The sequence below is a fragment of the Equus asinus genome, chromosome 4 (genome assembly GCF_041296235.1).
Source record: "Equus asinus isolate D_3611 breed Donkey chromosome 4, EquAss-T2T_v2, whole genome shotgun sequence".
Lineage (NCBI taxonomy): Eukaryota > Metazoa > Chordata > Mammalia > Perissodactyla > Equidae > Equus > Equus asinus.
This window is the reverse complement of record NC_091793.1, coordinates 135944330-135960504: the sequence shown is the minus strand read 5'-3', so window position 1 is coordinate 135960504 and position 16175 is coordinate 135944330. Positions and strand designations below refer to the sequence as shown.

Sequence of the window (16175 nt, the reverse complement as noted above, 5' to 3'; positions counted from 1 at the left end):
AGATAAAAAGTCTAAAAAGCCTTCTTGGGAGGGTTGATAACGAGGAAGAGTTTTGAGAAACACTGAATCTCTCAGTCACATGCATTTCCTCTCACCACCATCATTATGCTATGTCAAAATATCCTGTGGCATTTTTGATATTTGGAGTTTTCATAAGAACACAACAATAAATATCTCTAGGACAATACTCCCAGAATAATTAAGATTAAGAAACTTATGATCAGCTCTATACACACATTTAATTATGGCATCTAAGAGAAGACTTATCCTTAGAAACTGACAGCAAGTTGGGGAAAATCAATTAACATTTATCCAATCATAATTACAAGTACAATTTTAACATATTAAGAATTACATATTTGAGGCCATAGGTTGGCACTGGCAGCTGAGTTTCATAATTACCACTTAAAATTCAAAAGGAAAATCTGCAAAGTCTTTTTAGAGCATTCTCTTTCTTTATACTGTACTGTCACAGGTGACTTTTCCATTTACTATAACATTGTAGTAAGTAAACACTACTTTCTCATTATGAAGAAAAAAACTCTATGATCAGACAAAGATCATAATGTAGTTCTGGAAGACTACACACTCTTTCACTATACACAGTATATAATAATACAGGGTAGACTTTGTACGGCAGTAACATGCAATGATTTGGTTGTAGAAATGTTAATGTAGTTACCACTACATCAGAATTCTGTGTAGGTGTTTACAGTTTGGGAGTCATAAGGATGAAAAGAGCAATTATTTAATGATTACACAGTAGAGACATCTGAATGTGTAACATACAGTTACCACTTGGTATTAATATGGAATTTACAAAGAATAAAAAATTAAAAAAGAAGACTGACCTATGTAACCTAAGTGTAAGGATGGACTTTATTTTTTAAAAAAAGTCTTTTGAGGACTACAAATTACAAAGTAAAAGCAGATCACTATGTAGAAACCTAGTGAATACATTTTGTCTGTGCATGAAAACTTTATCAAAAGTTATTCATTTAACAATTTCACCCCATTCACAATGATATCAGTTATAATGCTCTTCTTCATAAGGATACTATACCTTTATTTCAAATTATATTACACATCATTCCCACAAGATGAATTTTTAAACACCAATTTCTTCGCTCACAAGAATGGCACCTTTGAAACGGGCAATTTCCACTCAGTCTTCAGTGGCATTATTCCAAGCTAATTTCTTTCACTCATCAAAGAAACTTTCAAAATGTTCACTTTTAACATGAAGTCTTTCCACCAAAAAGTGTGGCCACGTTTCGTTTTCTAATGACTACGTCTATACGATGGGTAGCAGCAAGAAAAGAAAGATAGAAATGAAAAGGCAGCCATTAAAATAAATGGGCCAACCGTATAGAAGAGATATTTGGCTCATGGCAATTTAAAAAAAGGGCAACTAGGTTTATGTTAGCAGCCAGATGCTTGTGTTCTAAGTGAATGTGTTAAGAGAATGAAGCTGGTCCAGTATGACCAAGTGGGAATATATCATTATCGTTGCACTTCATTCTTTACAACAAATACTCCATGCCAATAGGAAGTATGAGTTATATTTAGAGTCCCAATTAGAACATGCCGACCACTTTACTTTCTCAACAATTTACTGGGTTTAGTACAGTCATTTCCTTTACTGACACTATTTCGTGAGTCCTTTCCTATCAGTCTAAGTGTATGACAAGTGTAAAATACTTTAAATGACAAGACTTTCCTAATGTACATTTGAAACGGTTATATGAAAAGAATACCCATTTGTTTTGCCTAGAAAGATTCAAACTGAATGCAGAAGTTTCTCAATGGGAAAAAGCTCAACTTTCTTTTTCCCACCACCTCTGCCACATACAATTTCCCAAAGACCTACTTTCAAGCTTGTTCTCCATGGCTTCACTAAGGAATGAAAATCAGAGAGCAAACAATTGAGCTCAAGGACATCTGGGGCTAAAAATGCAACAAAATATTAACATGCAAGCAATGGTCCAAATATTCAAGATTCACGTTAATGAATTCAATTACTGTATATGAGATTTTTCATTGATGAGCAGGGTTCTGGGCATACCAAATTATCACACAAATCATTGGTTTTTGAGACTTTGGATACTTTTACAGTTTAATTTGCAAACAGAATTTTTATAACAAATTATTTTTAACCAAATCATATCTTGAAAACTATTTATATAGAAAACCCAGGGAATAAAGTGAACTGTTCATTGTGGAAGGCCTTAAATTACATTATTACAGTAGAAAATACAGGAGGTAGAAGATAACTGAAAAGACTAATGCAACATTAGATTCAAATCTATAGCTCCTGTAGCTACTTAAAACATGGTTTTAGAAACTAAACCCAACATTTCCAGTAACCATAGAAACAGTTAAAATAAAATTTGCCATGAAAGCCCTTATATCATGCTTGATATAGGGAGGTAGGAAGATGTAAGAACCAGGACACATGAGACATGACATTTTATCTACAACTCCTGTTTGCTTTACTGAGGGTGTAGTTTCAAAATTCAGTCACCTTCTTCAGCTTCAGACTCAGATTCTAGAAAAGGGGAAAAACGTAGTCAACCATTATAATATCAGAAAGCAAAAGTTTCCACTTATAACTTTGAAAGCATTTTATTATACTTAAGGAATTTTATTAATAATGTCCTACTTAAATGAAGGGGATATTCAAAAGTATTCATTTGTAATTCTCAAAGTTCATAAATATTTATTAGGTATTCTCAAAAATTCTGATTTTCTTCCTAAGAATGTTTAGGATTATGGCTGAGCCATCAAAATACTTCAATAATTAAATTCTAGTTCTCCCTTGCCTTAAAGTAAATAAGTATTTTCAGGTCTGTCATAAATAAAAATCTGTACTTCAGGTACAAAATGGTATCTGAACGAAAGAAGGCAGCATGTGTGGACACATTCTATGACCACATTAAAATCAGTTCTCAGGCTTTACCAAACAAACGGCACAAAGGCAAAGACTTACCTTCTTCAGCATTTTTGAGCCACTCTACAAACTTTTTCATTTGCTCAAGGAAGACACTTTTCCCCTTTGCAACATGTGCATCTTTATACCACTTCAGAATGGGCTCTTCACTCAGGACTTCAGCTATATATAAAGAAGAGAGCAGGCATTACATTCAGGGAGTTTGCATCTACTTCTCTAACTCAGGCAGAGTTAGAACTCACCTAAGGTACAAAGACCTACATGGCAGAAAAGAGCCCACTGAAAGGTTAAGTGAAAACAATCATTATTTTCGTTGCTTACAAAATCAATCTGTATTCAAAACACTCCCTTAACTAGTTTACTCAACAAATTAATTTTTAAAGAAAAACAGAAAAGATGAAAGAAGAGCCCTACATTAAGAAATTTTTATCAATTTACTGCCAATGTTTGAACCTACAGCTAGGAAAAAAACTGCTTAAACCAGTGATTCTCTCAACTGAAGGCAAATTTCCCCCGTCTGACGTTTAGAGACATTCTTGGTGTTAGTGGGGAGAGGTGCTACTGGCATCTATTGGGCAGATGTCAGGGATGCTGTTAACCACTCTACAACGCACAGGATAGTCAACTACAAAAGAGTTCTCTGGCCCAAAATATCAGTAGTACCAAGGCTGAGAAACCTTGTGATAAATGATCAAGGATATTTGATGGATAATTTGTTAATTTTTTTAGTTGTGAAAATGGTACCATGATTTTATTAAAAAGGAAAAAATGTCCATGTACTTTACAGATCCATACTGGAAAAATTAAGAATTAAATGAAGATTGCTAGGATTTGTTTCTAAAGAATCTGAGTGGGAGGAAGTAAGTGGCAGTATACATACTTTCAAAAAACCTAACTAAAAATTGATAATCTTGAAGCATGGGCACTTAAAGAGTTCACTACCATATACTTAAAAAAATGCTGAGGATGGGGGTAACCTCTAACTGTGGGATACAGGAATCAATAAAATCATTCACAAAAACTAGGGCGCAGAAGTTACACACGTGCACACAAACTACACTCACTAGGATTAAGGCTGGTCTGATTTATGCAGAATTAAAAAACCCTTTATCACAAATGATAGTAAATTAAATACTGCAATGGGCTCTCTTCCAACAGAGGCCTTGTTTGTTAACCACTTTGGATCAATTTTCTGAAATTGGGACCACAGAAAAGGTAACAATAACTGAAACAGGGAGTTCTACAGAAGCACTGTGAACTGGTCTCGAAAGACAAGTGCAAGCCACATTGCATAGTGGGGCAGGCTGAAGGGATGTCGACTTCTCACAGGCCAAAGACTACAGAGGTGTGACAAGTGTGGCTGGGGAAGAGAGGGTGAATACAGGAGGTGAAGTCTGAGGCTACATCACAAGGCATTAAGTTTTAACTTAGGCTTTAGAGATGTTTTGATATCAATGCACAAAAAAGCATCCAATTAAATCAGAGACAACTCAGTCCTGTGATCACAGTAAAACATTTTAGGGGGCTGATATTCTGACAACTACTCATTGCAATTATTTTGAGTGTTCTAGGACTTTTATTAAATGTATTCACAAAATTCAAATTACCTTTATAAAAGAGCACCACTATTTTCTGGAAGGCTTTCATGAAATGAATGTTGTCATAGCAGTACTCCTGAATCTTCAGTAACAGAGTTAGCTCAGACTGACCTTGAGTAGTAAAGGCAGCAAGTAGAGGGCTGTATTGCTTTTACAGGGAAGGGAGAAAAGTTTCAGTCACTCATTGCAATGACCATCCACTACAGTATTCCTAAAATTCAGAACAGAACTCATTTTGTATAACCACTGTACATTATATTCTATTTAATGGAAATTGAGGGGGGAAAAAAGTAATGCAGAAAAATCTACTAAGCCTCTAAGTCAAAAAAGCAATACTGCACCAAGGATTTCAGATAACTGTCAATACAACGTTAATATTTTAGAGAAAAGAAGGAAAAAAGAAAGAAAAAATGCTTGTATTTTCCAATATTCCCTCAAAAGCAAACACCAAATTGTAGGCTTAAGCTACTTTTAAACATGTATTTGTTTTTAATCTGTGAAACAAAGAAAGCCCAAGTCAGACTTTTTAAAAGGTTACCATCAATAGTTAACCAGTTACCCGTTTACTTACTGGTGGGTTATCCCTCGGAACCACAGGATGTCATAAATCCTCTCAGAAAAGCATACTGACAGTTCACTTATCCCCACTTAAAAGAATGTTTTGCCAAGGCACAGTTCTAATACCTTCAAGTGCTTGATGGCTTGTTCTGCTACAAGCTCCTCTTTTTTGTTCCATTCCACTGTGCTCATTACACTGGACCAGACTATTCCGATGACAACAGGTTCTGGGATGTTGTTTTTTTTCATCTCCTCCTTGACATACAAAATTATCTGCAAAAGAATCCAAACTTAGTTACAGAAATCAGTTTTGATATGTACATACTCCACACATCAAACGTAGACCTTTTACAAAAGCATAAGAACACCTTTTCAGGCAACTGGCAACGACCACCTGTGTACTACATTATGATCAGAGAACTCTGAGAACGGGAAGGGATGGATCTCTAGTTCAAACCTTATTTACACATAGGCAAACTAGCTAGGAGAGGACTGAGATGGAAACGGAGGGTCGGTCCACTGGCTTGCACCCTATGAAATCCCCAAGTGTTATAATTTCTGGGCACCAGTAAGTCACTGAGTATAAAAAAACAGTGAGGCAAAGTCCCAGCATAACATTCTACAGCTACTAATTAAAAAACACTCTGATGAAACACTTAAGTTTCCCAAATGAGTAAAAATTTTCTTTGCCAGAAACTCAGTCATATAAAGATGGTTTAAACAAAAATATCTTACATCCTTAAATGGATCACCACGGGACATCTGTTCTTGCAGTTCTTTTTGGAGTTCCTTACGAGCTCCTATGGTTTGCTGATTCCGAACATATTCTGAAAGCTCTTTCAAGCCTGCCTCAGTAAAATACTTTGTGAAGTGTTCCACGCTTTGTTTATTGGCAGGAAAAAGTTCCTGAAAGGAGAATTTAATCTAGTTAAATGGTCTTTCAATCAGATTAAGAAAAACACTCTTCTTCCTTTCACAGATTAAAAACGAGAAAGTTCTCTTATTACACTTTCCTCAAGTATTGGCAAGAATGGCAAGGAAAAAGGAAGAATGTTACAAACCATCAGTCTGTTATCCATGCTGACTTTCCGCAGACTTGCAGCTACTGCATTGATGTCTTTTTCATTTATCCAGGATTTAAAGAGCTTCACAGCAAAAGCTGCTGAAACCCCTGGAGAACGAAGAGCTTACTTAACAGAAGTACCTTCCGGGATTTCAACCACATCTCCCCAGTTCCTCCCTCCACAGCTCAAGCACACAGGATTACTCTCTTTCTTAACCCTAAACTTCCCTCAGCCATTGCTTACCATTTCACTCCCATTTTTCTTTTCTACCATTTACTAGTTGTATATTCTTAGTCAAGTTACTTAAACTGTTTTCTAATGTGTAAAATGAGGGTAACAGTTCTTACTCGACAGGCTTTGTTGTCAGAATTAAAAAAAAAAATTCTTACTCTACATAATAAATTAACTATGGAAATTAGAAAAGGGAATTTATTTTCCTTTTCAGCTTGACGTTTTCCCCAATGTCACTTTCTCTACTAAAGATGTTCCCAAGTCTCCCAACTGGAACTGATGTCTTTCTGGGTTTCCACAGCATTTCTCTTTTTACTTCATAATCACATTTTGTCTGGACCCTGGATATTTGCTGTATGCCTAAAGAAAGTCATTAACCCTGGATGCCAAAGGTATACATTAAATGTCTAGTGAATTTGAATCAACCTATTAAATTTAATAGTAAAAAAACGAACACTATTATACAAGTCAAATCTACATAATCTATACCCTTTAATATCAGATCATCTTTCATGCTCTTCTCTACTCCACCCTCAGCCAATTAGAGACCATCCTTTACTAAAGGTTGATTACCTTCTTTGACCAAATTCTCATTATAAAGGCTATTAAGAATGGATGCATTAAGTGTTCCATTAGCCAGCAGTACACCGGTCAACATAGCCAGCTTGTTCCTCTCCGACTCTGAAAAACCTTTTAAGAACAGCAGCAGCTATAAAAGTAAATAGTTAAGGGTTAAAAGAGCAACTGTATTATATAAAGAGTAGTAGCAAAACATACTACATTGGTTAAAAGTGGGGGCTCTGGGGTCTAACCATCCAAGCTTGTATCTCAGTTATAATATTCACTAGCTGAGTGCTCTTGGGCAAATTACTTAACCTCTGTGCCTCATTTCCTCATATGTAACTGTGGATAATAAAACTTGCCTCACAGGGTTTTTGTGAATATTAAATGAGTTAATAATTAGAACAGTGTCTGGTACTTGATAAATGTTGCCATTAACATTACCAGATTTCCTATGCACTATATGTAGAATAACCAAGACTCAAATAGCAAACAATAACTTTCTTTTTCTCAATGTGTTTAGCCCTGATCCTCTACCCTCTATCTTTTGAACAAACTCCACTTTGATTCTTAGCCTTCTGCCACTTGTCTGGACAAGGAGCTAAGAAACACTGTACAGCAAATTATATTAAATGATATACCCCAAAGCCATATTTCAAAGACAGCCTACCTAAATATCCAAAATTATCTCAAATCTGTGGCAGAATGAGGACTTGCCCTCTTTGACCCCAACTTTTGTTTTCCACAAACCATACTGCTCCTCATACCTTTTTAACTTCATCTTCAAACCCTTTCTCCAGGTATTTGTAGCGCCTGATTAACTTGTTAAAAACCTATAAAGAATAGTAAAGGAATTTAATAAAGACTTCTTATGTACAAATGCCAGATTCCTAATAAATTCAGGTCCGGGCCATTGAGGTCTCTGCCACAGTATCTCTAGAACAGCAAAGTGAACCTTCCACTGGATAAAACAGTTTTCAAGCCATTTACACCAGCGTGGGAAGAGTCTGTCGACTCCCAAACCCTACAATATACCAATGTTGTCAGCACTTTAATAGACACCCTGCAACAGATTTTTATTGCCAAATACCAAAGCAAGGACGAACTACTGCTTAAATACAAGTCATTTACCCATTTATAGGATATTAACTTAAGATCCCAGAATACAGTTTCACTTTCCTAATGACATAGGTAACATTCTCTAGGTTAGATGCACTTGAATTCTTTGCTTAGAGTAATACAAACATAACTGTGATGAAACCTTCAAATGAGATTGTGATCGATAAGCTAATCTTTAAAAAGTTGTATGTTAGTTCATCTTCACAAAGTTATATAAAGAGTAATTTAATGATGGAAATCACAACAGGGAACTGATCTTCCTTTTCAATTTAATGTTTCTCTTGAAAATGGGTTAATCCCAGAGGGTTAAATATGAAAAGGAGAGCTAATTCAATCTTTTTTTACTTTGTTTTCCTCAACACATCTGAAGTTTCCAATTCATCATATTGCACCAAGAACAGTATCTCAGAATTCTGAGAACATTAAACTGAACAATATTGAACCTTCAGTTCAAATTCCTTCTCTCTTCTACCTGCAACCTCTTAAAAGTACACTTATTCCTTAAGCATGAATCAGATGGATAACTGTTAGTAACTGAAATAATTATGCAAAGTTTCACTCACCTGAGCAAATGCTTGCATGGTCTCTAGGTCCTCCTGTGCTGCGAACACACAGACATCTGTACGCATCATGTCATCTGCCAGTGTACCACCTGGGGCTAAGGTATATTTACAAAAAATCTGCAGTGACTTTCATTTACAATTAGTAATTGTTTCAACCGCACTTTCTATAAGGATTCTCATTATGAAATAAAGTGATAAAAATTCTAAGAGAAGATTTGAAAGCAAAGTCAATTTCTCAGGAGGAACACATGGCTAGTTGGTTCAATGTGTGTGAATAAAGTGAAACAATTTACAGGAATAAAGAAAATAACTCACTTTAGCAACCCAATGAAACTCACTGCATTAACTATTCAATAGTGCCAAATCTGTCACTCAAGTGGAGATGTTCACAGCTTGTTTTTGATGTGTAATTTTCCATACAGAAAACAACCCTTCAAGCTTCCAAAGAAGCTGGGCTATAAAAACCCCCAAATTGTAGTCTTCATCTTTTAGATACATTTGTAAGCATTTATGGACAAAATGATATGAGGTATATTTTAAAACTTTGGGGGGGGTAAAGTCAGTGGGGGCGTAGAGTAAGATTGTTAACAATTGTTGAAGTTGGTAACATCATAAGTTTGTTCTACTTACTATTCTCTGAAAATTTTTTTAAAAATTTCCTTAGTAATAAAAATAGGCTTATTGATAGCAGTACTATAAGTAGAAAACAGGTATCTTTCACATTTCTTACTACAAACTGGTAACACAATGAAAGAAACACTCATTTGACTAGGCATTAGAATGTAGGAACGGAAGTTCCTGGTTCCACTACTGAGCAATTGTTTGCGTGCAAATCACTGAAGCCTTTCTAAGCCTCCATTCTGCATGTATACAAATGCAGCTCTGATTCTACCAGGTTGGCTGTGAGGGTCAATACACTATCACTGTGAAAACTTCTGAAATACTGTAAAGAGCTATGGATATTATATAACCATCATCATTTAAAGATCTATAACTAAGTAGCACATTCTGTTAAGATATGCTAAGTTGCTAAGAGTGGAAGCAGAACAGCACTGTGCAACAGAAATATAATGTGAGCCACACAATGTAATTTCAAATCTTCTAGTAGCCATATTAAAAATAATGGGTGAAATTAATTTTAACATACTTTAACCCAACACATCAGAAATACTATGATTTTAACATTTCAGTATTCAAAATATTATTGAGATGTCTTACATTCTTTTTTTATATTAAGTCTTTAAAACCCAAAGTGTATTTTACATTTACAGCACATCTCAATTAGGACTAGCCACATTCTTAGTGACTGACAGCCACATGTGGCTAGCGGCTAATATGTTGAAGAGCGCAGGACTAGAGTTTTCAGGTATACAGAAGTATTTCATAAAAGACAACAACAGATAGGGGTTTCTTCATTAACTGGGAGTGTTCGAACACAGGTTGGAAAAATCTCTGATTGATGATATTGTAGAGACTTAGGTATCAGAAAGAAAAGTCACCCCCAAATGTTATGGTTTTCTAATAGATTACAAATATAAAGCTAAGCAGAGCAAGACAATCTGTTAAGTTACTAGAATAACATGGAAAATCCGAAGGTGGTAAAAAACACAAAAATAAAGCCATCCCAATTTGACAAGTTTGTCAGAGAGTTCATATTCTGGATTCTCTATAATCTCCATATATCACACTTCCCACAAAACCCAGACACTTACCCAGCATTCCGCCGGCCACCAGAATGTCAAAGAGTGTTTCTGCATATCGGCGGTAATCAAGTTTTGCTCCAGAAGCATCAAGAAACTTTGCTACTGCTTCCAAATCAGTACCAGTCTCAGTTAAGCCTTGAATAATACAGTCTTGAAACTGAGTAGGGTCAAACCTCTCTTTTTCATCTGGGAGGAAAACCCCAAAAGCATTTAGTTTTAAAAGGCTCACCAAATTGCCACAAAACCACCACCTTATGAAGCTTTAACTACCAAGTAAGTTAACCAAATTCATCACAATTTCATTTATTTCAACAGCTGGAAAAAACAAAGACAAGCTAGATTACTCAAGACCTGCAACACAAGCAAACACAACAGGAGACTAAACACGCATCCTTTGGAAGTTTCCCCTCTGCCAAGGGCAAGGCAGGACTGCCTAGTCACAAGGATTGTGTGGCTTTCCTCCCACTATTTTTTCATGGAAGTCTCATAAGTGAGCTAGCTGAGCTGCTGTGCTCCTACTGCCAGGAGACAATTTCTACCTGGAATGCCCTCCTGTTGCCTCTGCACTTTCCTGGAATTTAAGACATCCTCTGAACCTCAGGTAAATTTTATTCCCAACTGAAATTTTATCCAAACACTGAAAGCTCTTGATTCTTTTCTTTATGTTGTTGTTGTTTTCTGAGGAAGACTGCCCTGAGCTAAAATCTGTGGCCAATCTTCCTCGTTTTTGTATGTGGGTCACCACCACAGATGGTGGACGAGTGGTGTAGGTCTGCACCCAGGATCTGAACCTGCAAACCTGGGCTGCTGCACACCAAACTTAACCATTATACCACGGGGCCAGCTGATCTATGGGTTTGTTGTTTTTTTCGGGGTGGGGGGGGTGAGGAAGATTGGCCCTGAGCTCTGTTGCCAGTCTTCCTCTTTTTTGCTTGAGGAAGACTGGGCCTGAGCTAATATCTGTGACCATCTTCCTCTATTTTCTATGTGGGACACCAGCACAGCATGGCTTGATGAGCAGTGTGTAGGTCCACGCCCAGGATCTGGACCCAGGAACCCTGGGCCACCAAAGCAGAGCATGTGAACTTAACCACTACACCACCAGGCTGGCCCCTCTGTGGTTTTTTTTTTTTTAATCACACACTTGGCACTTATTAAGGTAATCTTTAGAAAGTACATTTACTGCATATCCAATATTTGGCAGTATCTGTAATAGATGCCTTGCTTTAATTAATCCTTATAACAACCTTGTGAGGTAGATCTTTTTGTTCCCATAATTCAAAAGAGAAATCAAAGGTCAGAGGATTACGTAATCAAGACTATACTGTGTAGTAATTAAGACCAAGGGCTCTGGCATCAGGCTGCCTGATCCAAATCCTGATCGCCACTTCCTAAACTGTCTGAATTTGAGCAACTAGCCTCATTCTTCATGCCTGAATTTCCCTACTGTAAAACAGTGATTAAAAGCAGTATCTATCTCATAAAGTTGCTGTGAGTATTAAGTGATACAAATAAAATAGAAAGCACTGAGAACAGTGCCCTGGCTAAGTACCTAGTCTTTACTGAGTTGCTATCACACACAGCATGATGGGGTTTGATTTCTCTACGTAGGTTACATGCTGTTTTAATTTTCGCACAGCACTAGGGTGACCAACTCCTCCCTGTTTGTCCAGGACTTTCTTGTTTTTAACAATGAAAGCTCTATGTCCTGGGAACTCTCTTCAGTCCCAGGCCAACTGGGATGGTTGTTCACCCTACCCAGGACCTAATCATCCAGAACCAGAAGGCCGGAGTGACTTCAATCTGGAATGGGGAAGTGACATCTCTTCCTGATGCTAACAACAATTAACAAAATTACGCGATACCGTGTTTACTCAAAGGCAATACCAGTAATCCACATACTCAAGACAATCCAGACTTCCCCCCACTACTGCTGAATCGCTTTGGTTTCTAACTTCTGTTCCTCCTCTTGAGAAGATCTGCTGGCTTAAACCTAGACGAATCTGCACACACTAGTCAAGTCACTCTTGGGTCTCCTCACTGCAAGGGGACAGGCTATGGTGAGATTACAAAAGACAGCAGAATCTTATCCCAAAGTGCCTGCTACTCAGGGTAGAAAAAGAGTCTATAACCAGTAGCTGCCCCAGCTCTGTATTTCCTCAAAATCTTCTGGAAAATAAGGTCAAAATGTGCTTTTGAGCAGTAACATTGAAAAGTTGGTTTTCAGAAAATATTAAGCTCAATACAAAATATATGTGAAACTACATCTCATTTAACTACGTATCACTAGTGCAGTGCCTTCTTCAACATTTCTCTAAGTCCCCGCACATAGAGAAGTAGTTAATTCTACTACTTTTCTCATTAATCTGTGGGAAACAATTTCAAAAGACATTACAATGTGAACTCTGTTCCATAATTAACTTCCATAAGGAAAGTCGTCTTTTTCTCACAAACCTTCAAAGTTCGGGTGAAATTAGTGATTACATTAGGAACTCTCCTGTAATTAACCTTTCCCCTCAAGCAAAAGTTTGCTTAAATGAAATTTAGCCAGTGAAGGTGAAGCCCGTGCTTTTTAAAAAGTACTTTATCATCACAGTAAAAAGACCATCCACAAACCTGTTTACAGATATGTGTTGATACTAAAAAACTACAAGTCTGGAAAAGCGGCAGAAAATCTAAGGGTCCATCTGAAATGGCAAGTTCCTTTGTGGCCCTTCCCCTGAGGTGTGAGTACTCGGCAACCGCCCGCCAGCGGAACCGAGATCCACAAGGCGCTCTGGAGACTTGGAGAGAGAGGGTACGAAAACATAAACATTTACCTCTTTTTCTGGTTTTAAAACGCTGGCCTGATAGCGTTGGCTTTTGCTGCTTTTGATTATTCATAAAAGACACCCTATGAAAATAAAAACAAGGTCTTAAAAATATCAGCGCCATAGCACTCCCTTCAAAACCAAACCATCGAGCCGGCCCGCCGCACAGAAGTCGGGGCGGGCGCGCAAAGCCACCACCTTCGCGCGAATCAAATGGAGCTTCAGACCCTGCATTTCTCCCTCACAACACCCTCCAGAGACGTCAACAGTACACTTTTAAGCGGCTTTACAGCGCGACAGTGACCGGCGCAAGTCGCCCGGCACAAGCAGAGTTGTCTGGGCTGTTCCTCTTTAAATCCGCCCGCCTCCTCCACTACTTCTCCGCCCCAGCGACGGCCGCGCAGACGACCAGCACCTCCGGGAGGGAGCCGGGCCGCGCGCGCCGCTAAGGCGCCGGCCAAAGGCGCCCCCCTCCTCCCCGCCCTCGGGTCGCGCCCCGAGGCGGCGGCCTCCTCCGCGGGCACGTGCCTCCCGCCCTCGCCCAGGACCCCTCGGCCGCGGCGGGGCGCCGTCGGGGCCGCTCCGCTTCTCCACCGACCCGCTGGCCGGTGGCCGCCGCGACGAGCGGACCACAGGCGCCGAGGCGCTCCGCGCCGGGGGCCCCGCCGCCCCGTACATCCGCCCGCCCTCAGCGAAAGGAGCGGCGGAGGCGGCGGCGCGGCGGTGGTGGCGACTGCCCGCCCCGCCCGCCGGAACCCCCCACGCGTACATCACCCAACAGAGGCGGCGGCCGCTTTGTTACCCAGGCCGGCAGCGCGGCCGGGCCGCCTCCGTCCCGCCCCCGGCGCCCACCGGCCACGGCCCGCCCGGCCCCTGCCCCGGCCTCCCCGCTCAGGCGGCCCGGCCCTCGAGTGCAGGCGCCGAGGCGGCCCGGCCTCATGCGGGCCTCCGCCCGGGCCCACCCGAGCCCGGCCGCCCGGGCCTGCCGCCACCCTCGCCCTCTGCCCGGCGACGACGGGCCGCGCCGTCGGGCCGGGGCGAGCGGGCGCCGCGCCTCACCGAATTTAAGGCGAAGAGAAGAGAGCCAGAAAAGCCCGAGGTGGCGGCAACTGCGGCGGTGTCTCCTCTGCGACCGGAACTAACGCGAGGAGGAGGAGAAGGGGAGAGGTGTCACCCCGCCCCGCCGGCCTCCTCTCGCGAGATTTCTTCTCTGGGCCCTCCCCGCTCGCAGCCTGGAGCCTCGGCCCCTTCCACTCCTGGGGTTCGGGGTGGGGAAGGGGGAAAAGGGACGGAGGGGGATTTTCAAGGCTTCCTATTCCCTCTTTGGGCCCCAGTTTCTCGGCCACTCATCCTGGACTTGCCTGCCTTTCTCCCACTCCCCGCGCCATCCGGCCTCTCAGCTCACGGAGGGCTTGGAAGGACGAGTATCCCCCCCCCGCCGGTGTCGAGGAAGGTGGACACGTCCGCCCGAGTCCCTTCCCCCGCGACCCCAGCCTCTGGCGCCGGAAGTCGAAGCCCGTTGCGGGGAGCTGGGCCCTGGGTGGGGGAGCCTGGGGCTGGAGAGCGGTCCACGCACGGCGTTCTCGCTGGCTGGGCGAGTCCGCTCAGGCCAAGTCCGGGGCGCGGCGACGTTGCCCTGCGCTGCTGGCTGGCTGGCGCCGTGCGCTGCCCTCAGGGAGCAGGTCCAGGCAGAGGGTTCAGAAGGAAGTTCTGCCCTCCGACTGCGGCCGCCCCTCCTCGCCGTGGTCTCTCTTTTCCCTCCTGAGTGTGGTGGTTGTGGGGACTTGAAGAGCTTCGGAATCCCTTAGAGGACTTGTTAAAACACGGATTGCTGGGCCTCCCCCGCAGAGACGATGGAGGTCTGGTGGGCTCAAGAATGTGCGTTTCTAACAAGTCCAGGGGCCACACTTGGGGAACCACGGAGTTAAAAGGTGTATCATCGGAGAACTGGGGGAGGATAACGGAATGCATGCGGAAAACGCTGTGGACATCGTGAAACTGTACGAATGGAGATGCACGGTGTCGCCAGGATCTGCTTTCATGTTTTTATCCCCCGTTTGTACCTTAGTTGTTACCTCTCCATCTGCTTCCTTACTCTCCTATCAGAGAAACCCTAAAAACAGGGTTTGTCCCTAAAATCACTTTCCCTGGACCCTACTTCTGTTTCTTATCAAACACTGGCAAATTCGTCTATTCTAGTTGACTTGTTTTTGCTAACAATCTGACCTCTGCCCTGCCCTTCCCAACTTCATGGAAAATTATTTTCTCAGAATTCTTTCCCAAATTATTGCCAAATCCAGTGATTCTTTCAGCCTTCGTCCTTCTTGCCGCCTCTGAGCATTTCACGCGTTCCCCGTCTCCTTAAGGCTTGCCCCGACCCGTCCTAGTTCCTTCTCCGATACTCCTGCCGATCCGCCGGTTCCTCTTTGCTGTACTCACTACATTTTATCTTCTTTCCTCATACTTTCTTACATGGCAGTCCCATACATTGCCAGGGATTTAACTTTTATCTCCATTTAAAAGAGTTCCAGATTCATCTGTTGAATCATTAAACAAGTATTTGTTGCGTCCGGGCTCCGTGCTCTTCCAGGCTGAGGGGGCAGCAGGGGGAAGGTCGTGGGGAAGGAACTCTTCCTTCCCCACCCTCCTGTTGGAGGGACTGAGAGAGGCTGGTGTCACTGGAGCCTGGTGGGAAATAAGAGGGCAGTGGGGAACACAGGGAAGAGGTAAGAGTCAGATCTCTAGGTCCAGTTCTCTCCTTTCTGCCAGGCCCCTAACCCACGCTGTCTGGTTCCTCTATTGGAACGCGAAATGAAACACTTAGTACTATGGATCATTCTTCCCCCAAAACTGCTTTTCTCTCTTCTGAGGTTCTGTAAAACTTATGTTTCACTAATAAAAATAATAGCTGCTTTAATATAGCAGGTATATGTGTCATCCATTTTTCTAAACACTCTATTAACCTCATTTAACCCTCAAAACTACCCTACAATCTAGAAACTATTAGACCCATTTCGT

The 16175-nt window shown here is 41.3% G+C and overlaps 1 protein-coding gene across 1 annotated transcript; it reads right to left on the bottom strand.

Annotated features, from left to right (window-relative positions):
• Nucleotides 1-214: 214 nt before the first annotated feature.
• BZW1 (basic leucine zipper and W2 domains 1) lies at nucleotides 215-14745 on the bottom strand. The gene is made up of 12 exons (XM_014829234.3): nucleotides 14217-14745; nucleotides 13167-13240; nucleotides 10357-10533; nucleotides 8645-8739; nucleotides 7730-7795; nucleotides 6975-7110; nucleotides 6168-6277; nucleotides 5842-6012; nucleotides 5233-5379; nucleotides 4558-4696; nucleotides 2990-3112; nucleotides 215-2548 (listed from the first exon to the last, which is right to left on the bottom strand). The coding sequence occupies exons 2-12, from the start codon at nucleotides 13228-13230 to the stop codon at nucleotides 2517-2519; spliced, it is 1260 nt and encodes a 419-aa protein (XP_014684720.1). The 5' UTR covers nucleotides 13231-13240; nucleotides 14217-14745; the 3' UTR covers nucleotides 215-2516.
• Nucleotides 14746-16175: the final 1430 nt, after the last annotated feature.